General features: G+C 50.4%; 1 protein-coding gene across 1 annotated transcript; it reads right to left on the bottom strand.

Annotated features, from left to right (window-relative positions):
* Window positions 1–357: 357 nt before the first annotated feature.
* On the bottom strand, window positions 358–15,790 carry LOC127922206 (death-associated protein kinase 2-like). Its single transcript, XM_052505867.1, has 3 exons — window positions 15,705–15,790; window positions 14,939–15,085; window positions 358–592 (listed from the first exon to the last, which is right to left on the bottom strand). The coding sequence occupies exons 2-3, from the start codon at window positions 15,010–15,012 to the stop codon at window positions 367–369; spliced, it is 300 nt and encodes a 99-aa protein (XP_052361827.1). The 5' UTR covers window positions 15,013–15,085; window positions 15,705–15,790; the 3' UTR covers window positions 358–366.
* Window positions 15,791–24,465: the final 8,675 nt, after the last annotated feature.

The raw sequence follows: 24,465 nt of genomic DNA, 5'->3' as shown, positions 1-24,465 counted from the left end.
AGGATCTGTCCATATTGTCTGATTCATTATGATCTAAAGGCTAAACTGATCCGAAATCAGCCGCTTTTTCAACTCTGTGAGGCTTTTGTGGATACGGGAGCAGAAGTGTACACTACAAAGCAGGATCAACGAGGTAACCAGCTAACTTTTGATAAAACAACCAGAAACAACCACCACAATTGTTCTGGTTTATTTAGAATGCTAATCTTAGAGATGTGTTTCTGCTTGTTTTGTCAACTAAATCATTCACATTTTCAAGCTTACCCCCCTTAAAAAAAAAAAAAAAAAACCTGATATAAGAATATTCCGGAAAGTTCTCTGGCTGCCTCCTTAACCCTGGTTTGTAGTGTTCCTCTCTGGTGTGACTCACAGCTCCAGGACGAGCACCACGTCAGTGAGGTTCTCGTAGACATCGTGGAAGGTGACTATGTTGGCGTGCTGTGTCTGCTGTAGGATGTTGACCTCTCTCTCTATCTCCTCCCTCCTGACCCCCCGCCGGCTGGATCTGCTCTGTCGTTTCTTGATGAACTTAGCGGCGAACTCCAGACCTGTGCTCTTCTCCCAGCAACGCTTCACGATGGCAAACTGACCGCTGGAACACGAAGAACGAGAGAACGACACAAAATGACAGAGAAAAAAATATTCAGCAACACAATGCATGTTGGCTTGAAAATTAATGATTATGATGTTAACACCTACAACATGACAGAATCAGATCAGACGAAGGCCAGATTGGGCGTGATGCGTTAACACCTACAACATGTGGTCTCTACAGAATCAGATCAGACGAAGGCCAGATGCCAGATGGGGCAGATCAGCGAAGGCCAGATTGAATGATGCGTTAACACCTACAACATGTGGTCTCTACAGAATCAGATCAGACGAAGGCCAGATGGGGCGGCACGTTAACACCTACAACATGTGGTCTCTACAGAATCAGATCAGACGAAGGCCAGATGGGACGGCACGTTAACACCTACAACATGTGGTCTCTACAGAATCAGATCAAACGAAGGCCAGATGGGGCGGTAACGTTAACACCTACAACATGTGGTCTCTACAGAATCAGATCAGACGAAGGCCAGATGGGGCGGTACGTTAACACCTACAACATGTGGTCTCTACAGAATCAGATCAGACGAAGGCCAGATGGGACGGTACGTTAACACCTACAACATGTGGTCTCTACTGAATCAGATCAGACGAAGGCCAGATGGGGCGGTAACAGATCAGACGAAGGCCAGATAACACCTACAACATGTGGTCTCTACAGAATCAGATCAGACGAAGGCCAGATGGGGCGGTAACGTTAACACCTACAACATGTGGTCTCTACAGAATCAGATCAGACGAAGGCCAGATGGGGCGGTACGCTCTAACACCTACAACATGTGGTCTCTACAGAATCAGATCAGACGAAGGCCAGATGGGGCGGTACGTTAACACCTACAACATGTGGTCTCTACAGAATCAGATCAGACGAAGGCCAGATGGGCGGTGTTAACACCTACAACATGGTCTCTACCAGTCAGGCAGAAGGCCAGATGTTATTTCCGAATAGATCAGAAGATATTGTCAAGAGGATTTTATGTTATTTCAATATTACATTTCTAATGTCTGTTGCGGTGACTGTCTCTTTAAATACCGTAAATAACCACGGTGCAGTCAGAAGGTATGTGTGAAGGGTTACCTCATTTTGTCCTACAGAATGTTCAGACATTTCTTCCTGCTCGGCTACCGATCTATTCATAGTGTAGTGGCACTGCAGCAGCGTGAGCTGAGCCTGACAACTCTGGGTTTTTTACATCATACACTTTCACAGACAACTAAACACATCGAAAGACCATTCGCTGTTGTACACACCTGCATACGGTAGCCTATGGTAGCCTATGGTAGCCTATGGTAGCATGTGGTAGCATATGGTAGCCTATAGTGGCATGTGGTAGCCTATGGTAGCCTACGGTAGCATATTGTAGCCTATGGTAGCCTATGGTAGCCTACGGTAGCATATTGTAGCATATGGTAGCCTATGGTAGCCTATTGTAGCCTATGGTAGCCTATGGTAGCATGTGGTAGCCTATGGTAGCCTATGGTGGCATGTGGTAGCATATGGTAGCCTACGGTAGCATATTGTAGCCTATTTGTACTATGTAGCCTGTAGCATATGCAAGCCTAGTAGAACAGGTAGCCTATAGCCTAGTAGCCTATGGTGCTATGGTAGCCTATGGTAGCCTATGGTGGCATGGCATATGGTAGCCAATATTGGCCTATGGTAGCCTATGAGCCCAGCTATGGTTTTAGCCTAGCATACAAGCCTATGGTAGCCTATTGTAGCCTATGGTAGCACCTATGGTAGCCTATGGTAGCCTTTTGGTAGCCTTTGGTAGCCTATGGGAAATAATTGGCTGCACTTGGATTTAGTACTATGTCCCCTGTGGACAATAGTGGCTGTAGAACAGCACCAGAAGTCACTCTGGACCTAAATCAAGCGCTTACATCCAATACTTGGCTGTGGACCCAGTCCTGGGCTTTTATCCTCACATACAACAGAGCAGAGAAAGGACACCAAGAGGACGAGGGAATTAAGTCACCGGGTCATTCAGTGGCTGTGGACCATAGTGGCTGTGGACCATAGTGGCTGTGGACCATAGTGGATGTGGACCATAGTGGCTTCACCATAGTGGATGTGGACCATAGTGGCTGTGGACCATAGTGGCTGTGGACCATACATCCATTGGCTGTGGACCATAGTGGCTGTGGACCATAGTGCTGTAAGTGGCTGTGGACCATAGTCTGGCTGTGGACCATAGTGACTGTGGACCATAGTGGGGCTGTGGACCATAGTGGCTGTGGACCATAGTGGCTGTGGACAGGGGGCATAGTGGACTGTGGACCATGTGGACCATAGTGGCTGTGGACCATAGTGGCTGTGGGTCCATAGTGGCTGTGGACCATAGTGGCTGTGGGACCATAGCTGCACCCTTCACTCTAGAAAAGGGGGTCCAAAAGGGTTCTTAGGATGTTCCCAAAGGAGAACCCTGTTTGGTTCCAGGTACATTCATTTTTTGTTCCAGGCAGAACTATTTTGGGGTCCATGTAGAACCCTCTGTAAAGGGTTCTACATGGAACTCAAAAGGTTCTGTCTGGAACCAAAAAGGGTTCTTAGAAAGGGTTCTCCTAGGGACAGACAGTGACTGTGGGGCCCGTAGGAGACAGGGGGTCCGTACAGGGGGACAGGGGCCCGTAGGGGACAGGGGGTCCGTAGGGGACAGGGGAGTACAGGGGGTCAGAAGTCCGTAGGGGACAGGGGTACAGGGGTCCGTAGGGGGACAGGGGGGGACAGGAGGTCCGTGAGGGGACAGAAGTCCGTAGGGGGACAGGGGGTACAGGGGCCCGTACAGACAGTGACTGTGACAGAGTCCATGTTTTTCCTCTCCTGTCAGACAGTGAGGTAAGGTAATACTCCACTTCCTCATTCATAGTGTAGCTGTGTGATTAAACATAGACACACATCTCGTAAAGATAGAAGGAAGCCATCTTAAACTGTAGCGTGGAGGAGTCACTGTCAACAAACAACCCCATTCTCACTGTCATGTCAACCCTTATTCACAGTCATGACAACTCCATTCACTGTCATGACAACAGGGGCCATTCACTGTCAACAGAACAACGCCATTCACTGTCATGACAACCCCATTCACAGTCAACAAAACAACCCCATTCACTGTCATGTCAACCCCATTCACTGTCATGTCAACCCCATTCACTGTCATGACAACCCCATTCACTGTCATGACAACCCCATTCACTGTCAACAGAACAACGCCATTCACTGTCATGACAACCCCATTCACAGTCAACAAAACAACGCCATTCACTGTCATGTCAACGCCATTCACTGTCATGTCAACCCCATTCACTGTCAACAAAACAACCCCATTCACTGTCAACAAAACAACCCCATTCACTGTCATGTCAACCCCATGCACTGTCATGACAACCCCATTCACTGTCATGTCAACCCCATTCACTGTCAACAAAACAACGCCATTCACTGTCATGTCAACGCCATTCACTGTCATGTCAACCCCATTCACTGTCAACAAAACAACCCCATTCACTGTCATGTCAACCCCATTCACTGTCATGACAACCCCATTCACTGTCATGTCAACCCCATTCACTGTCATGTCAACCCCATTCACTGTCAACAAAACAACCCCATTCACTGTCAACAAAAACAACCCCATTCACTGTCAACAAACAACCCCATTCACTGTCAACAAAACAACCCCATTCACTGTCATGTCAACCCCATTCACTGTCATGTCAACAGAACCCATTCACTGTCAACAAAACAACAACCCCATTCACTGTCATGTCAACCCCATTCACTGTCATGTCAACCCCATTCACTGTCAACAAAACAACCCCATTCACTGTCAACAAAACAACCCCATTCACTGTCAACAAAACAACCCCATTCACTGTCAACAAAACAACCCCATTCACTGTCATGTCAACCCATGCACTGTCATGACAACCCCATTCACTGTCATGTCAACAGAACAACCCCATTCACTGTCAACAAAGACAACCCCATTCACTGTCATGTCAACGCCATTCACTGTCATGTCAACCCCATTCACTGTCAACAAAAACAACCCCATTCACTGTCATGTCAACCCCATTCACTGTCATGACAACCCCATTCACTGTCAACAAAACAACCCCATTCACTGTCAACAAAACAACCCCATTCACTGTCATGTCAACCCCATTCACTGTCATGACAACCCCATTCACTGTCATGTCAACCCCATTCACTGTCATGTCAACCCCATTCACTGTCAACAAAACAACCCCATTCACTGTCATGTCAACCCCATTCACTGTCAACAAAACAACCCCATTCACTGTCATGTCAACCCCATTCACTGTCATGACAACCCCATTCACAGTCAACAAAACAACGCCATTCACTGTCATGTCAACGCCATTCACTGTCATGTCAACCCCATTCACTGTCATGTCAACCCCATTCACTGTCAACAAAACAACCCCATTCACTGTCAACAAAACAACCCCATTCACTGTCATGTCAACCTCATTCACTGTCATGACAACCCCATTCACAGTCAACAAAACAACGCCATTCACTGTCATGTCAACGCCATTCACTGTCATGTCAACCCCATTCACTGTCATGACAACCCCATTCACAGTCAACAAAACAACCCCATTCACTGTCATGTCAACCCCATTCACTGTCATGACAACCCCATTCACCGTCATGTCAACCCCATTCACTGTCATGTCAACCCCATTCACTGTCAACAAAAACAACCCCATTCACTGTCATGTCAACCCCATTCACTGTCAACAACAACCCCATTCACTGTCATGTCAACCCCATTTCACTGTCATGACAACCCCATTCACTGTCAACAAAACAACCCCATTCACTGTCAACAAAACAAACCCCATTCACTGTCATGTCAACCCCATGCACTGTCATGACAGAACTCATTCACTGTCATGTCAACCCCATTCACTGTCATGTCAACCCCATTCACTGTCATGTCAACCCCATTCACTGTCATGTCAACCCCATTCACTGTCATGTCAACCCCATTCACTGTCATGACAACCCCATTCACTGTCATGTCAACCCCATTCACTGTCATGTCAACCCCATTCACTGTCATGTCAACCCCATTCACTGTCATGTCAACCCCATTCACTGTCATGACAACAGAACAACCCCATTCACTGTAGCCTATGGTAGCCTATGGTAGCCTATGGTAGCCTACGGTAGCATATTGTAGCCTATGGTAGCCTATGGTAGCCTTTGGTAGCCTATGGTAGCATATGGTAGCCTATGGTAGCCTATTGTAGCCTATGGTGGCATGTGGTAGCATATGGTAGCCTATGGTAGCCTATGGTAGCATATGGTAGCATATGGTAGCATATGGTAGCCTATGGGAAATAATTTGCTGCACTTGATTTAGCACTATGTCCCCTGTACAATGCAACCAGTAGAACAGCACCAGAAGTCACTCTGAGCTAAATCAAGCGCTCCTCAAATTACATCCAATACTTGGATGTATTGACCCAGCTCTGGGCTTTTATCCTCACATACAACAGAGCAGAGAAAGGACACCAAGAGGACGAGGGGATTAAGTCACCGGTCATTCAGTGGCTGTGGACCGTAGTACCCCCAGACCAACCGCTGCTGTGGAACTGAAATAATGATTTGAATGAACTGAGAAACTTATCCTTATTTTAGATTTGTGTTTTGGCTGTGGACCATAGTGGCTGTGGAAAGTGGCTGAAACCATAGTGGCTGGCATATGGCTTTGGATGTGGTTGGCTGTGGACCATAGTGGCTGTGGACCATAGTGGCTGTGGACCATAGTGGATGTGGACCATAGTGGCTGTGGACCATAGTGGCTGTGGACCATAGTTGCTGTGGACCATAGTGGATGTGGACCATAGTGGATGTGGACCATGTGTACCATAGTGGCTGTGGACCATAGTGGATGTGGACCATAGTGGCTGTGGACCATAGTGGCTGTGGACCATAGTGGCTGTGGACCATAGTGGCTGTGGACCGTAGTGGTGGCCGTGTGGACCGTAGTTGCTGTGGACCATAGTGGCTGTGGACCATAGTGGCTGTGGACCACAGTGGCTGTGACCATAGTGGCTGTGTGGCTGTGGACCATAGTGGCTGTGGCCATAGTGGCTGTGGACCATAGTGGCTGTGGACCATAGTGGCTGTGGACCATAGTGGCTGTGGACCATAGTGGCTGTGGACCATAGTGGCTGTGGACCATAGTGGCTGTGGACCATAGTGGCTGTGGACCATAGTGGCTGTGGACCATAGTGGCTGTGGACCATAGTGGCTGTGGACCATAGTGGCTGTGGACCATAGTGGCTGTGGACCATAGTGGCTGTGGACCATAGTGGCTGTGGACCATAGCTGCACCCTTCACTCTTAGAAAAAAGGGTTCCAAAAGGGTTCTTTGGATGTTCCCAAAGGAGAACCCTGTTTGGTTCCAGGTACATCCATTTTTGGTTCCAGGCAGAACTATTTTGGGTTCCATGTAGAACCCTCTGTGTAAAGGGTTCTACATGGAACTCAAAAAAGGTTCTGTCTGGAACCAAAAAGGGTTCTTCAAAGGGTTCTCCTACGGGGACAGACAGTGACTGTGGGGCCCGTAGGGGACAGGGGGTCCGTAGGGGACAGGGGGCCCGTAGGGGACAGGGGGTCCGTAGGGGACAGTGGGTCATTTGGGGCACAGACAGTGACTGTGACTCCATGTGTTTTTCCTCTCCTGTCAGACAGTGAGGTAAGGTAATACTCCACTTCCTCATTCATAGTGTAGCTGTGTGATTAAACATAGACACACATCTCTAAAGATAGAAGGAAGCCATCTTTAAACTGTAGCGTGAGGAGTCACTGTCAACAAAACAACCCCATTCACTGTCATGTCAACCCCATTCACTGTCATGACAACCCCATTCACTGTCATGACAACCCCATTCACTGTCAACAGAACAACGCCATTCACTGTCATGACAACCCCATTCACAGTCAACAAAACAACCCCATTCACTGTCATGTCAACCCCATTCACTGTCATGTCAACCCCATTCACTGTCATGACAACCCCATTCACTGTCATGACAACCCCATTCACTGTCAACAGAACAACACCATTCACTGTCATGACAACCCCATTCACAGTCAACAAAACAACGCCATTCACTGTCATGTCAACCCCATTCACTGTCAACAAAACAACCCCATTCACTGTCAACAAAACAACCCCATTCACTGTCATGTCAACCCCATGCACTGTCATGACAACCCCATTCACTGTCATGTCAACCCCATTCACTGTCATGTCAACCCCATTCACTGTCATGTCAACCCCATTCACTGTCATGTCAACCCCATTCACTGTCATGTCAACCCCATTCACTGTCATGACAACCCCATTCACTGTCATGTCAACCCCATTCACTGTCATGTCAACCCCATTCACTGTCATGACAACCCCATTCACTGTCATGTCAACCCCATTCACTGTCATGTCAACCCCATTCACTGTCATGTCAACCCCATTCACTGTCATGTAAACCCCATTCACTGTCATGTCAACGCCATTCACTGTCATGTCAACCCCATTCACTGTCAACAAAACAACCCCATTCACTGTCAACAAAACAACCCCATTCACTGTCATGTCAACCCCATGCACTGTCATTACAAACCCCATTCACTGTCATGTCAACCCCATGCACTGTCATGACAACCCCATTCACTGTCATGTCAACCCCATTCACTGTCATGTCAACCCCATTCACTGTCATGTCAACCCCATTCACTGTCATGTCAACCCCATTCACTGTCATGACAACAGAACAACCCCATTCACTGTCATGACAACAGAACAACCCCATTCACTGTCATGACAACCCCATTCACTGTCATGACAACCCCATTCACTGTCATGTCAACCCCATTCACTGTCATGTCAACCCCATTCACTGTCATGTCAACCCCATTCACTGTCATGTCAACCCCATTCACTGTCATGACAACCCCATTCACTGTCATGACAATAAAATAACCCCATTCACTGTCATGTCAACCCCATTCACTGGCATGACAACCCCATTCACTGTCATGACAACAGAACAACCCCATTCACTGTCATGACAACAGAACAACCCCACTCACTGTCATGTCAACCCCATTCACTGTCATGTCAACCCCATTCACTGTCATGACAACCCCATTCACTGTCATGTCAACCCCATTCACTGTCATGTCAACAGAACAACCCCATTCACTGTCATGTCAACCCCATTCACTGTCATGTCAACAGAACAACCCCATTCACTGTCATGTCAACCCCAATCACTGTCATGACAACAAAACAACCCCATTCACTGTCATGTCAACCCCATTCACTGTCATGTCAACCCCATTCACTGTCATGTCAACCCCATTCACTGTCATGTCAACCCCATTCACTGTCATGACAACCCCATTCACTGTCATGTCAACCCCATTCACTGTCATGACAACCCCATTCACTGTCATGTCAACCCCATTCACTGTCATGTCAACAGAACAACCCCATTCACTGTCATGTCAACCCCATTCACTGTCATGTCAACAGAACAACCCCATTCACTGTCATGTCAACCCCATTCACTGTCATGACAACAAAACAACCCCATTCACTGTCATGTCAACCCCATTCACTGTCATGACAACCCCATTCATTGTCATGACAACAGAACAACCCCATTCACTGTCATGACAACAGAACAACCCCATTCACTGTCATGTCAACAGAACAACCCCATTCACTGTCATGACAACGGAACAAACCCATTCACTGTCATGTCAACAGAACAAACCCATTCACTGTCATGTCAACCCCATTCACTGTCATGACAACCCCATTCACTGTCATGTCAACCCCATTCACTGTCATGACAACAGAACAACCCATTCACTGTCATGTGAACCCCATTCACTGTCATGACAACCCCATTCACTGTCATGTCAACCCCATTCACTGTCATGACAACCCCATTCACTGTCATGTCAACCCCATTCACTGTCATGACAACCCCATTCACTGTCATGACAACCCCATTCACTGTCATGACAACAGAACAACCCCATTCACTGTCATGTGAACCCCATTCACTGTCATGACAACCCCATTCACTGTCATGTCAACCCCATTCACTGTCATGACAACCCCATTCACTGTCATGTCAACCCCATTCACTGTCATGACAACCCCATTCACTGTCATGACAACCCCATTCACTGTCATGTCAACCCCATTCACTGTCATGTCAACCCCATTCACTGTCATGACAATCCCATTCACTGTCATGACAACCCAATTCACTGTCATGACAACAGAACAACCCCATTCACTGTCATGTCAACCCCATTCACTGTCATGTCAACCCCATTCACTGTCATGTCAACCCCATTCACTGTCATGTCAACCCCATTCACTGTCATGTCAACCCCATTCACTGTCATGACAACAGAACAACCCCATTCACTGTCATGTGAACCCCATTCACTGTCATGACAACCCCATTCACTGTCATGTCAACCCCATTCACTGTCATGACAACCCCATTCACTGTCATGTCAACCCCATTCACTGTCATGTCAACCCCATTCACTGTCATGACAACCCCATTCACTGTCATGACAACCCCATTCACTGTCATGTCAACCCCATTCACTGTCATGTCAACCCCATTCACTGTCATGACAATCCCATTCACTGTCATGACAACCCCATTCACTGTCATGACAACAGAACAACCCCATTCACTGTCATGTCAACCCCATTCACTGTCATGTCAACCCCATTCACTGTCATGTCAACCCCATTCACTGTCATGACAATCCCATTCACTGTCATGACAACCCCATTCACTGTCATGACAACAGAACAACCCCATTCACTGTCATGTCAACAGAACAACCCCATTCACTGTCATGTCAACAGAACAACCCCATTCACTGTCATGTGAACCCCATTCACTGTCATGACAACCCCATTCACTGTCATGTCAACCCCATTCACTGTCATGACAACAGAACCACCCCATTCACTGTCATGTGAACCCCATTCACTGTCATGTCAACAGAACAACCCCATTCACTGTCATGTGAACCCCATTCACTGTCATGACAACCCCATTCACTGTCATGTCAACCCCATTCACTGTCATGACAACAGAACAACCCCATTCACTGTCATGTCAACCCCATTCACTGTCATGTCAACAGAACAACCCCATTCACTGTCATGTGAACCCCATTCACTGTCATGACAACCCCATTCACTGTCATGTCAACCCCATTCACTGTCATGACAACCCCATTCACTGTCATGACAACCCCATTCACTGTCATGACAACAGAACAACCCCATTCACTGTCATGTGAACCCCATTCACTGTCATGACAACCCCATTCACTGTCATGTCAACCCCATTCACTGTCATGACAACCCCATTCACTGTCATGTCAACCCCATTCACTGTCATGACAACCCCATTCACTGTCATGACAACCCCATTCACTGTCATGTCAACCCCATTCACTGTCATGTCAACCCCATTCACTGTCATGACAATCCCATTCACTGTCATGACAACCCCATTCACTGTCATGACAACAGAACAACCCCATTCACTGTCATGTCAACAGAACAACCCCATTCACTGTCATGTCAACAGAACAACCCCATTCACTGTCATGTCAACCCCATTCACTGTCATGTCAACCCCATTCACTGTCATGACAACAGAACAACCCCATTCACTGTCATGTCAACCCCATTCACTGTCATGACAACAGAACAACCCCATTCACTGTCATGTCAAGAGAACAACCCCATTCACTGTCATGTCAACAGAACAACCCCATTCACTGTCATGTCAACCCCATTCACTGTCATGTCAACCCCATTCACTGTCATGACAACAGAACAACCCCATTCACTGTCATGTCAACCCCATTCACTGTCATGACAACAGAACAACCCCATTCACTGTCATGTCAACCCCATTCACTGTCATGTCAACCCCATTCACTGTCATGTCAACCCCATTCACTGTCATGACAACAGAACAACCCCATTCACTGTCATGTCAACCCCATTCACTGTCATGACAACAGAATAACCCCATTCACTGTCATGACAACAGAACAACCCCATTCACTGTCATGACAACCCCATTCACTGTCATGACAACAGAACAACCCCATTCACTGTCATGACAACAGAACAACACTCTCACTAGTCTACCTGCCGCCCCTCCACTCTAACCACTAGTCTACCTGCTGGTTACTGACCCAACACTCTAACCACTAGTCTACCTGCTGGTTACTGACCCAACGCTCTAACCACTAGTCTACCTGCCGCCCCTCCACTCCAACCACTAGTCTACCTGCCGCCCCTCCACCTAACCACTAGTGCCGCCCCTCCACTCTAACCACTAGTCTACCTGCCGCCCCTCCACTCTAACCACTAGTCTACCCTGCCGCCCCTCCACTCTAACCACTAGGCTACCCTGCCACCCCTCCACTCTAACCACTAGTCTACCTGCCGCCCCCACTCTAACCACTAGTCTACCTGCCCCCTCCACTCTAACCACTAGTCTACCCTGCCGCCCCTCTCTCTAACCACTAGGCTACCCTGCCACCCCTCCACTCTAACCACTAGTCTACCTGCCGCCCCCACTCTAACCACTAGTCTACCTGCCCCCCTCCACTCTAACCACTAGTCTACCCTGCCGCCCCTCCACTCTAACCACTAGTCTACCTGCCGCCCCTCCACTCTAACCACTAGTCTACCTGCCGTCCCTCCACTCTAACCACTAGTCTACCTGCCGCCCCTCCACCCCTCCACTCTAACCACTAGTCTACCTGCCGCCCTCCACTCTAACCACTAGTCTACCTGCCGTCCCTCCACTCTAACCACTAGTCTACCTGCCGCCCTCCACCCCTCCACTCTAACCACTAGTCTACCTGCCGCCCCTCCACTCTAACCACTAGTCTACCTGCCGCCCCTCCACTCTAACCACTAGACTACCTGCTGCCCCTCCACCTCTCCACTCTAACCACTAGTCTCCCTGCCTCCCCTCCACTAGTCCCTCCTCACTCTAACCACTAGTCTACTGCCGCCCCTCCACTCTAACCTAACCACTAGTCTACCTGCCGCCCCTCCACCCCTCCACTAACCACTAGTCTACCTGCCGCCCCTCCACTCTAACCACTGTCTACCTGCCCCGTCCCTCCACTCTGCCACTAGCCTCCACCCCCTCCACTCTAACCACTACCTGCCGCCCCTCTCTAACCACTAGTCTACCTGCCCCCCTCCACTCTAACCACTAGTCTACCTGCTGCCCTCCCACCCTCCACTCTAACCACTAGTCTCCCTGCCTCCCCTCCACCCTGCCCCCCTCCACTCAACCACTGCTAGTCTACCTGCCGCCCCTCCACTCTAACCACTAGTCTACCTGCCGCCCCTCTAGCCTCCCTCCCACTCTAACCACTAGACTACCTGCTGCCCCTCCACCTCTCCACTAGTCTAACCACTAGTCTCCTGCCTCCCCTCCACCCCTCCACTCCTAACCACTAGTCTACCTGCCGCCCCTCCACTCTAACCACTAGTCTACCTGCCAGCCCCTCCACCTAACCACTAGTCTACCTGCCACCCCTCCCTCTAACCACTAGTCTACCTGCCTGCCCCCCTCCTCTAACCACTAGTCTACCTGCCGCCCTCCAGCTCTAACCACTAGTCTACCTGCCGCCCCTCCACTCTAACCAGTGGTTAGAGTGGAGGGGCCAGGTAGACTAGTGGTTAGAGTGAGGTGGAGGGGCAGGTAGACTAGTGGTTAGAGGAGGGAGGGACGGCAGGTAGACTAGTGGTTAGAGTGGAGGGGCGGCAGGTAGACTAGGAGGGGTGGAGGGGCGGCAGGTAGACTAGTGGTTAGAGGGAGGGGCGGCAGGTAGACTAGTGGTTAGAGTGGAGGGGCGGCAGGTAGACTAGTGGTTAGAGTGGAGGGGCTCTAGTGGATAGAGTGGAGGGGTGGAGGGGAGGCAGGGAGACTAGTGGTTAGAGTCCAGCAGGTAGTCTAGTGGTTAGAGGGAGGGGCGGCAGGTAGACTAGTGGTTAGGAGGGAGGGGCGGCAGGTAGACTAGTGGTTAGAGTGGAGGGGTGGAGGGGCAGGTAGACTAGTGGTTAGAGTGGAGGGACCAGATAGACTAGTGGTTAGAGTGGAGGGGCCAGGTAGACTAGTGGTTAGAGTGGAGGGGTGGAGGGGCGGCAGAGACTAGTGATAGAGTGGAGGGACGGCAGGTAGACTAGTGGTTAGAGTGGAGGGGCGGCAGGTAGACTAGTGGTTAGAGTGGGGGGCGGCAGGTAGACTAGTGGTTAGAGTGGTTAGAGGGAGGGGCCAGGTAGACCAGGTAGACTAGTGGTTAGAGGGAGGGGTGGAGGGGTGGCAGGTAGACTAGTGGTTAGAGTGGAGGGGCGGCAGGTAGACTAGTGGTTAGAGTGGAGGGGCCAGTGGTTAGAGGGAGGGGTGGAGGGCTGGTTAGTCTAGTGGTTAGAGGGAGGGGCGGCAGGTAGACTAGTGGTTAGAGTGGAGGGGCGGCAGGTAGACTAGTGGTTAGAGGGAGGGGTGGAGGGGTGGCAGGTACTAGTGGTTAGAGGGAGGGACGGCAGGTAGACTAGAGGTTAGGAGTGGAGGGGCGGCAGGTAGACTAGTGGTTAGAGGGAGGGGTGGAGGGAGGCAGGGAGACTAGTGGTTAGAGTGGAGAGGTGGAGGGGCAGCAGGGTAGTCTAGTGGTTAGAGTGGAGGGGCGGCAGGCAGATCTAGTGGTTAGAGGAGGCTGGCAGGCAGACCAGTGGCCAGGAGGGAGGGGTGGAGGGGCCTGGTTGAGTGGAGGGACGGGCAGGTGACGAGTGGTTGAGGGAGTGGAGGGGCCAGACTAGTGGTTAGAGGGAGGTGGAGGGGCCCTTAGAGTGGAGGACGGCAGGTAGACTAGTGGTTACCACAGGTAGACTAGTGGTTAGAGTGGAGGCCGGCTACCTCCACCCTCCACTCTAACCACTAGTCTCCTGCCTCCTCCACCCCTCCACTCTGCCCACTAGTCTACCTGCCGCCCCTCCACTCTAACCACTAGTCTACCTGCCGCCCTCCACTCTAACCACTAGTCTACCTGCCGCCCTCCACTCTAACCACTAGTCTACCTGCCGCCCTCCACTCTAACCACTAGTCTACCTGCCGCCCCTCCACTCTAACCACTAGTCTACCTGCCGCCCCTCCACTCTAACCACTAGTCTCCCTGATGGTAATACTGTACCTTCCTAATTCCTCTCCGATCTCGTAGAAATCCTCCACTGTCTGCTGCTTGAACAGGGCCATGCCTGCAGTCATAGACGGGGACGATGCCGTGGTTATGACGTGTAAATATATGGGTTCTCTATTCCGTCCATTATAGAAGTAAACCCTGTGTAAAATAAGATAATTATATGTCTGATGGTTCAGCAGATGACGGGTCGTGTTTGCTTGGGAGTTGTGCGACGACGTGCAACAACACGGCCAAACATCACAGAATCAGAGAAACATTTAGCCTACATACAACAACAAAAACGCGTCTTCCTTTTAAAATGATCATTACAATATATTAATTATAAGAAGAACGTTATAATTAAGCAATAAGAGGTGTGGTATATGGCCCATATACCACGGCTAACGGCTTGTTAGGTTCGACCAACGCAATGAGAGGTGCCTTGTTGCTATTATAAACTGGTTACCAACATAATTAGAGCAGTAAAAATAAACGTTTTTATCATACCCGTGGTATACGGTCATGGCAGTCAGCCAATCAGCATTCAGGGCTGGAACCACCCAGTTTATAACTAGTGTTATTCCATACTATTACTACTAGACTGTTGGTCAACTCTTATTAGCAACTTATTGTCGACACATTTGATTAGACTTTCTGCATCACCAAACATTAAGAGCAATGTGCGACGCAACACCTTAAATGACGCATACAGATGACCATTACAATAAAAGTTAAATAGATAGATAGAAATATAGAGACATTTAAAAAAATATCTTACCATGTTGAAATGACCGTTAAAAAGCGTGTCCACAAACTTCTTCGTTCACTCTCGTTTCTTTTCAAAGTTTACCGATCACGGTGTGACGGCATTTCCCCTACTGACCGCGCGCGCTCTCAGGTTCACACTAAATGTCACTTGTTACCACGCGATAGAGCTACCTTCCCTGAGTCTATTTTCAAAGTTACAAGTACACGTCTGTGTGTGTGTGTGTCTGTTCTCTTCCACTGCTTACAACATACAACGACTGGACAAAACATTAAGAACACCTACTCTTTCCATGACCAAGACTGACCAGGTGATTACAGGTGAAAGATGTGATCCCTTATTGATGTCTCTTGTTAAATCCACTTCAATCAGTGTAGATGAAGGGGAGGAGTCAGGTTAAAGACAGGATTTTAAAGTCTTGACACAACTGAGACATGGATTGTGTATGTGTGTTATTCAGAGGGTGAACGGAAAAGACAAAATATATAAGTGCCTTTGAACAGGGTACGGGAGTAGGTGTCAGGAACACTGGTTTGTGTCAAGAACTGCAACGCTGCTGGGTTTTTCACACTCAACAGTTTCCCTTGTGCTTCAAGAACGGTCCACCACCCAAAGGACATCCAGCCAACTGGACACAACTGTGGGAAGTATTGTAGTCAACATGGGTCAGCATCCCTGTGGAACGCTTTCAACACCTTGTAGAGTCCATGACCCCGATGATTTGAGGCTGTTCAGGCACAAAAGGGGGTGAAAAATGTGACACTCTGTGTATGTAGTATGGTATTCTATAGTAAGGAGTATTGAAAAGCCCTGCCGTGATGTGTAGTGCAGTAACTATACCACAAGAGGGCACAACAGCACTAGAACATTAACACAGACACCTTCACCTTGTTATCATTCTGCATCAGGTATCGGCTGCTAATGGAAGGAATTGAGATTCAGAAAGTCAAAGTGCTGATATTACAGGATAGAGAGACAGAGAGAGAGAGAGAGAGACAGAGAGGAAGAGAAAGAGAGACACACAGAGAGAGAGAGAGAGAGAGAGAGAGAGAGAGAGAGAGAGGGAAAGAGACAGAGAGGAAGAGACACAGAGAGAGATTAGAGGGAGAAAGAGAGAGAGAGAGAGAGAGAGAAAGAGAGAGAGAGAAAGAGAGAGAGAGAGAGAGAGAGATAGATAGAGAGAGGAGAGATTAGAGAGATAGAGAGATATATATATATAGATATAGATTATTATTAGAGAGAGATGAAAGAGAGAGGAAGAGACAGATAGATAGAGAGATTATAGATATATATATATATAGATAAAGATATTTAGGAAGAGACAGATATTATCCCTAGAGAGAGAGAGAGAGAGAGAGAGGAAGAGCAAACTAGAATGCTATTTGTCCCTACACAGAGAGTACACAGCAGAATACCTGACCACTGTGACTGACCCAAAATTAAGGAAAGCTTTGACTATGTACAGACTCAGTGAGCATAGCCTTGCTATTGAGAAAGGCCGCCGTAGGCAGACATGGCTCTCAAGAGAAGACAGGCTATGTGCTCACTGCCCACAAAATGAGGTGGAAACTGAGCTGCACTTCCTAACCTCCTGCCAAATGTATGACCATATTAGAGAGACATATTTCCTCAGATTACACAGATCCACAAAGAATTTGAAACAAAACCCAATTTTGATAAACTCCCATATCTACTGGGTGAAATTCCACAGTGTGCCATCACAGCAGCAAGATTTGTGACCTGTTGCCACAAGAAAAGTGCAACCAGTGAAGAACAAACACCATTGTAAATACAACCCATATTTATTTCGATTTATTTTCCCTTTGTACTTTAATCTATTTGCACATCATTACAACAATGTATAAATACATAATATCACATTTGAAATGTCTTTATTATTTTGAACTTTTGGGAGTATAATGTTTACTGTTAATTTGTATAATTCTTTAAACTTTAGTTTATTATCTACCTCACTTGCTTTGTCAATAATAACACATGTTTCCCATGACAATAAAGACCTTAAACTGACATTTAAATTGAATTGACCGATGGGTTCAGGTAGTGGATCAGGAGAGGACCGATGGGTTCAGGTAGTGGATCAGAGAGGATCGATGGGTTCAGGTAGTGGATCAGAGAGGACCGATGGGTTCAGGTAGTGGATCAGGAGAGGACCGATGGGTCCAGGTAGTGGATCAGGAGAGGACCGATGGGTCCAGGTAGTGGATCAGGAGAGGACCGATGGGTTCAGGTAGTGGATCAGAGAGGACCGATGGGTTCAGGTAGTGGATCAGGAGAGGACCGATGACAGATGGGTTCAGGTAGTGGATCAGGAGAGGACCGATAGGTTCAGGTAGTGGATCAGGAGAGGACCGATGGGTTCAGGTAGTGGATCAGGAGAGGACCGATGGGTTGAGGTAGTGGATGAGGAGAGGACCGATGGGTTGAGGTAGTGGATCAGAGAGGACCGATGGGTTCAGGTAGTGGATCAGGAGAGGACCGATGGGTTCACGTAGTGGATCAGGAGAGGACAGATGGGTCCAGGTAGTGGATCAGAGAGGACCGATGACAGATGGGTCCAGGTAGTGGATCAGGAGAGACCGATGGGTTCAGGTAGTGGATCAGAGAGGACCGATGACAGATGGGTTCAGGTAGTGGATCAGGAGAGGACCGATGGGTTCAGGTAGTGGATCAGGAGAGGACCGATGGGTTCAGGTAGTGGATCAGGAGAGGACCGATGACAGATGGGTCCAGGTAGTGGATCAGGAGAGGACCGATGACAGATGGGTTCAGGTAGTGGATCAGGAGAGAACCGATGACAGATGGGTTCAGGTAGTGGATCAGGAGAGGACCGATGGGTCCAGGTAGTGGATCAGGAGAGGACCGATGGGTTCAGGTAGTGGATCAGGAGAGGACCGATGGGTTCAGGTAGTGGATCAGGAGAGGACCGATGGGTCCAGGTAGTGGATCAGGAGAGGACCGATGGGTTCAGGTAGTGGATCAGGAGAGGACCGATGGGTTGAGGTAGTGGATCAGAGAGGACCGATGGGTCCAGGTAGTGGATCAGGAGAGGACCGATGGGTTCAGGTAGTGGATCAGAGAGAGACCGATGGGTTCAGGTAGTGGATCAGAGAGGACCGATGGGTTGAGGTAGTGGATCAGGAGAGGACCGATGGGTCCAGGTAGTGGATCAGAGAGGACCCATGGGTTCAGGTAGTGGATCAGAGAGGACCGATGGGTCCAGGTAGTGGATCAGGAGAGGACCGATGGGTTCAGGTAGTGGATCAGGAGAGGACCGATGGGTTGAGGTAGTGGATCAGGAGAGGACTGATGGGTTCAGGTAGTGGATCAGAGAGGACCGATGGGTTCAGGTAGTGGATCAGGAGAGGACCGATGACAGATGGGTCCAGGTAGTGGATCAGGAGAGGACCGATGGGTTCAGGTAGTGGATCAGGAGAGGACCGATGGGTTGAGGTAGTGGATCAGGAGAGGACCGATGGGTTCAGGTAGTGGATCAGGAGAGGACCGATGGGTTCAGGTAGTGGATCAGGAGAGGACCGATGGGTTCAGGTAGTGGATCAGGAGAGGACCGATGGGTTCAGGTAGTGGATCAGGAGAGGACCGATGGGTTCAGGTAGTGGATCAGGAGAGGACCGATGACAGATGGGTTCTGGTAGTGGATCAGAGAGGACCGATGACCGATGGGTTCAGGTAGTGGATCAGGAGAGGACCGATGGGTTCAGGTAGTGGATCAGAGAGGACCGATGGGTTCAGGTAGTGGATCAGGAGAGGACCGATGACAGATGGGTCCAGGTAGTGGATCAGGAGAGGACCGATGACAGATGGGTTCAGGTAGTGGATCAGGAGAGAACCGATGACAGATGGGTTCAGGTAGTGGATCAGGAGAGGACCGATGGGTCCAGGTAGTGGATCAGAGAGGACCGATGGGTTCAGGTAGTGGATCAGGAGAGGACCGATGGGTTCAGGTAGTGGATCAGAGAGGACCGATGACAGATGGGTTCAGGTAGTGGATCAGGAGAGGACCGATGGGTTCAGGTAGTGGATCAGAGAGGACCGATGGGTTCAGGTAGTGGATCAGGAGAGGACCGATGGGTTCAGGTAGTGGATCAGAGAGGATCGATGGGTTCAGGTAGTGGATCAGGAGAGGACCGATGGGTTCAGGTAGTGGATCAGGAGAGGACCGATGGGTCCAGGTAGTGGATCAGGAGAGGACCGATGGGTCCAGGTAGTGGATCAGAGAGGACCGATGGGTTCAGGTAGTGGATCAGGAGAGGACCGATGGGTTCAGGTAGTGGATCAGGAGAGGACCGATGACAGATGGGTTCAGGTAGTGGATCAGGAGAGGACCGATAGGTTCAGGTAGTGGATCAGGAGAGGACCGATGGGTTCAGGTAGTGGATCAGGAGAGGACCGATGGGTTGAGGTAGTGGATGAGGAGAGGACCGATGGGTTGAGGTAGTGGATCAGGAGAGGACCGATGGGTTCAGGTAGTGGATCAGGAGAGGACCGATGGGTTCACGTAGTGGATCAGGAGAGGACAGATGGGTCCAGGTAGTGGATCAGGAGAGGACCGATGACAGATGGGTCCAGGTAGTGGATCAGGAGAGGACCGATGGGTTCAGGTAGTGGATCAGAGAGGACCGATGACAGATGGGTTCAGGTAGTGGATCAGGAGAGGACCGATGGGTTCAGGTAGTGGATCAGGAGAGGACCGATGGGTTCAGGTAGTGGATCAGAGAGGACCGATGACAGATGGGTCCAGGTAGTGGATCAGAGAGGACCGATGACAGATGGGTTCAGGTAGTGGATCAGAGAGAACCGATGACAGATGGGTTCAGGTAGTGGATCAGGAGAGGACCGATGGGTCCAGGTAGTGGATCAGGAGAGGACCGATGGGTTCAGGTAGTGGATCAGGAGAGGACCGATGGGTTCAGGTAGTGGATCAGGAGAGGACCGATGGGTCCAGGTAGTGGATCAGAGAGGACCGATGGGTTCAGGTAGTGGATCAGGAGAGGACCGATGGGTTGAGGTAGTGGATCAGAGAGGACCGATGGGTCCAGGTAGTGGATCAGAGAGGACCGATGGGTTCAGGTAGTGGATCAGGAGAGGACCGATGGGTTCAGGTAGTGGATCAGAGAGGACCGATGGGTTGAGGTAGTGGATCAGAGAGGACCGATGGGTCCAGGTAGTGGATCAGGAGAGGACCCATGGGTTCAGGTAGTGGATCAGGAGAGGACCGATGGGTCCAGGTAGTGGATCAGGAGAGGACCGATGGGTTCAGGTAGTGGATCAGGAGAGGACCGATGGGTTGAGGTAGTGGATCAGGAGAGGACTGATGGTTCAGGTAGTGGATCAGAGAGGACCGATGGGTTCAGGTAGTGGATCAGGAGAGGACCGATGACAGATGGGTCCAGGTAGTGGATCAGAGAGGACCGATGGGTTCAGGTAGTGGATCAGGAGAGGACCGATGGGTTGAGGTAGTGGATCAGAGAGGACCGATGGGTTCAGGTAGTGGATCAGAGAGGACCGATGGGTTCAGGTAGTGGATCAGGAGAGGACCGATGGTTCAGGTAGTGGATCAGGAGAGGACCGATGGGTTCAGGTAGTGGATCAGAGAGGACCGATGGGTTCAGGTAGTGGATCAGGAGAGGACCGATGACAGATGGGTTCTGGTAGTGGATCAGGAGAGGACCGATGACCGATGGGTTCAGGTAGTGGATCAGGAGAGGACCGATGGGTTCAGGTAGTGGATCAGGAGAGGACCGATGGGTTCAGGTAGTGGATCAGGAGAGGACCGATGACAGATGGGTTCAGGTAGTGGATCAGGAGAGGACCGATGGGTTCAGGTAGTGGATCAGGAGAGGACCGATGGGTTCAGGTAGTGGATCAGAGAGGACCGATGGGTTCAGGTAGTGGATCAGGAGAGGATCGATGGGTTCAGGTAGTGGATCAGGAGAGGACCGATGGGTTCAGGTAGTGGATCAGGAGAGGACCGATGGGTCCAGGTAGTGGATCAGAGCGGACCGATGGGTCCAGGTAGTGGATCAGAGAGGACCGATGGGTTCAGGTAGTGGATCAGGAGAGGACCGATGGGTTCAGGTAGTGGATCAGGAGAGGACCGATGGGTTCACGTAGTGGATCAGGAGAGGACAGATGGGTCCAGGTAGTGGATCAGGAGAGGACCGATGACAGATGGGTTCAGGTAGTGGATCAGGAGAGGACCGATGGGTTCAGGTAGTGGATCAGGAGAGGACCGATGGGTTCAGGTAGTGGATTAGGAGAGGACCGATGGGTTCAGGTAGTGGATCAGGAGAGGACCGATGGGTTCAGGTAGTGGATCAGGAGAGGACCGATGGGTTCACGTAGTGGATCAGGAGAGGACAGATGGGTCCAGGTAGTGGATCAGGAGAGGACCGATGACAGATGGGTTCAGGTAGTGGATCAGGAGAGGACCGATGGGTTCAGGTAGTGGATCAGAGAGGACCGATGACAGATGGGTCCAGGTAGTGGATCAGGAGAGGACCAATGACAGATGGGTTCAGGTAGTGGATCAGAGAGAACCGATGACAGATGGGTTCAGGTAGTGGATCAGGAGAGGTCTGATGGGTCCAGGTAGTGGATCAGAGAGGACCGATGGGTTCAGGTAGTGGATCAGGAGAGGACCGATGGGTTCAGGTAGTGGATCAGAGGGACCGATGGGTCCAGGTAGTGGATCAGGAGAGGACCGATGGGTTCAGGTAGTGGATCAGGAGAGGGACCGATGGGTTCAGGTAGTGGATCAGAGAGGACCGATGGGTCCAGGTAGTGGATCAGAGAGGACCGATGGGTTCAGGTAGTGGATCAGAGAGACCGATAGGTTCAGGTAGTGGATCAGGAGAGGACCGATGGGTTGAGGTAGTGGATCAGGAGAGGACCGATGGGTCCAGGTAGTGGATCAGGAGAGGACCCATGGGTTCAGGTAGTGGATCAGGAGAGGACCGATGGGTCCAGGTAGTGGATCAGGAGAGGACCGATGGGTTCAGGTAGTGGATCAGGAGAGGACCGATGGGTTGAGGTAGTGGATCAGGAGAGGACTGATGGGTTCAGGTAGTGGATCAGAGAGGACCGATGGGTTCAGGTAGTGGATCAGGAGAGGACCGATGACAGATGGGTCCAGGTAGTGGATCAGGAGAGGACCGATGGGTTCAGGTAGTGGATCAGGAGAGGACCGATGGGTTGAGGTAGTGGATCAGGAGAGGACCGATGGGTTCAGGTAGTGGATCAGGAGAGGACCGATGGGTTCAGGTAGTGGATCAGGAGAGGACCGATGGGTTCAGGTAGTGGATCAGAGAGGACCGATGGGTTCAGGTAGTGGATCAGGAGAGGACCGATGGGTTCAGGTAGTGGATCAGGAGAGGACCGATGACAGATGGGTTCTGGTAGTGGATCAGGAGAGGACCGATGACCGATGGGTTCAGGTAGTGGATCAGGAGAGGACCGATGGGTTCAGGTAGTGGATCAGGAGAGGACCGATGGGTTCAGGTAGTGGATCAGGAGAGGACCGATGACAGATGGGTTCAGGTAGTGGATCAGAGAGGACCGATGGGTTCAGGTAGTGGATCAGGAGAGGACCGATGGGTTCAGGTAGTGGATCAGGAGAGGACCGATGGGTTCAGGTAGTGGATCAGAGAGGACCGATGGGTTCAGGTAGTGGATCAGGAGAGGACCGATGGGTTCAGGTAGTGGATCAGGAGAGGACCGATGGGTCCAGGTAGTGGATCAGAGAGGACCGATGGGTCCAGGTAGTGGATCAGAGAGGACCGATGGGTTCAGGTAGTGGATCAGAGAGGACCGATGGGTTCAGGTAGTGGATCAGGAGAGGACCGATGACAGATGGGTTCAGGTAGTGGATCAGAGAGGACCGATGGGTTCAGGTAGTGATCAGAGAGGACCGATGGGTTCAGGTAGTGGATTAGGAGAGGACCGATGGGTTCAGGTAGTGGATCAGGAGAGGACCGATGGGTTCAGGTAGTGGATCAGGAGAGGACCGATGGGTTCACGTAGTGGATCAGGAGAGGACAGATGGGTCCAGGTAGTGGATCAGGAGAGGACCGATGACAGATGGGTCCAGGTAGTGGATCAGGAGAGGGCCGATGGGTTCAGGTAGTGGATCAGAGAGGACCGATGACAGATGGGTTCAGGTAGTGGATCAGGAGAGGACCGACAGGTAGTGGATCAGAGAGGACCGATGGGTTCAGGTAGTGGATCAGGAGAGGACCGATGGGTTCAGGTAGTGGATCAGAGAGGACCGATGACAGATGGGTCCAGGTAGTGGATCAGGAGAGGACCGATGACAGATGGGTTCAGGTAGTGGATCAGGAGAGAACCGATGACAGATGGGTTCAGGTAGTGGATCAGGAGAGGACCGATGGGTCCAGGTAGTGGATCAGGAGAGGACCGATGGGTTCAGGTAGTGGATCAGAGAGGACCGATGGGTTCAGGTAGTGGATCAGGAGAGGACCGATGGGTCCAGGTAGTGGATCAGAGAGGACCGATGGGTTCAGGTAGTGGATCAGGAGAGACCGATGGGTTGAGGTAGTGGATCAGGAGAGGACCGATGGGTCCAGGTAGTGGATCAGAGAGGGACCGATGGGTTCAGGTAGTGGATCAGGAGAGGACCGATAGGTTCAGGTAGTGGATCAGGAGAGGACCGATGGGTTGAGGTAGTGGATCAGGAGAGGACCGATGGTCCAGGTAGTGGATCAGAGAGGACCCA

This window comes from Oncorhynchus keta, unplaced genomic scaffold, assembly GCF_023373465.1.
Source record: "Oncorhynchus keta strain PuntledgeMale-10-30-2019 unplaced genomic scaffold, Oket_V2 Un_contig_24970_pilon_pilon, whole genome shotgun sequence".
NCBI lineage: Eukaryota > Metazoa > Chordata > Actinopteri > Salmoniformes > Salmonidae > Oncorhynchus > Oncorhynchus keta.
The sequence above is the reverse complement of the archived record's forward strand: the minus strand, read 5'-3'. Positions and strand labels throughout refer to the sequence as shown.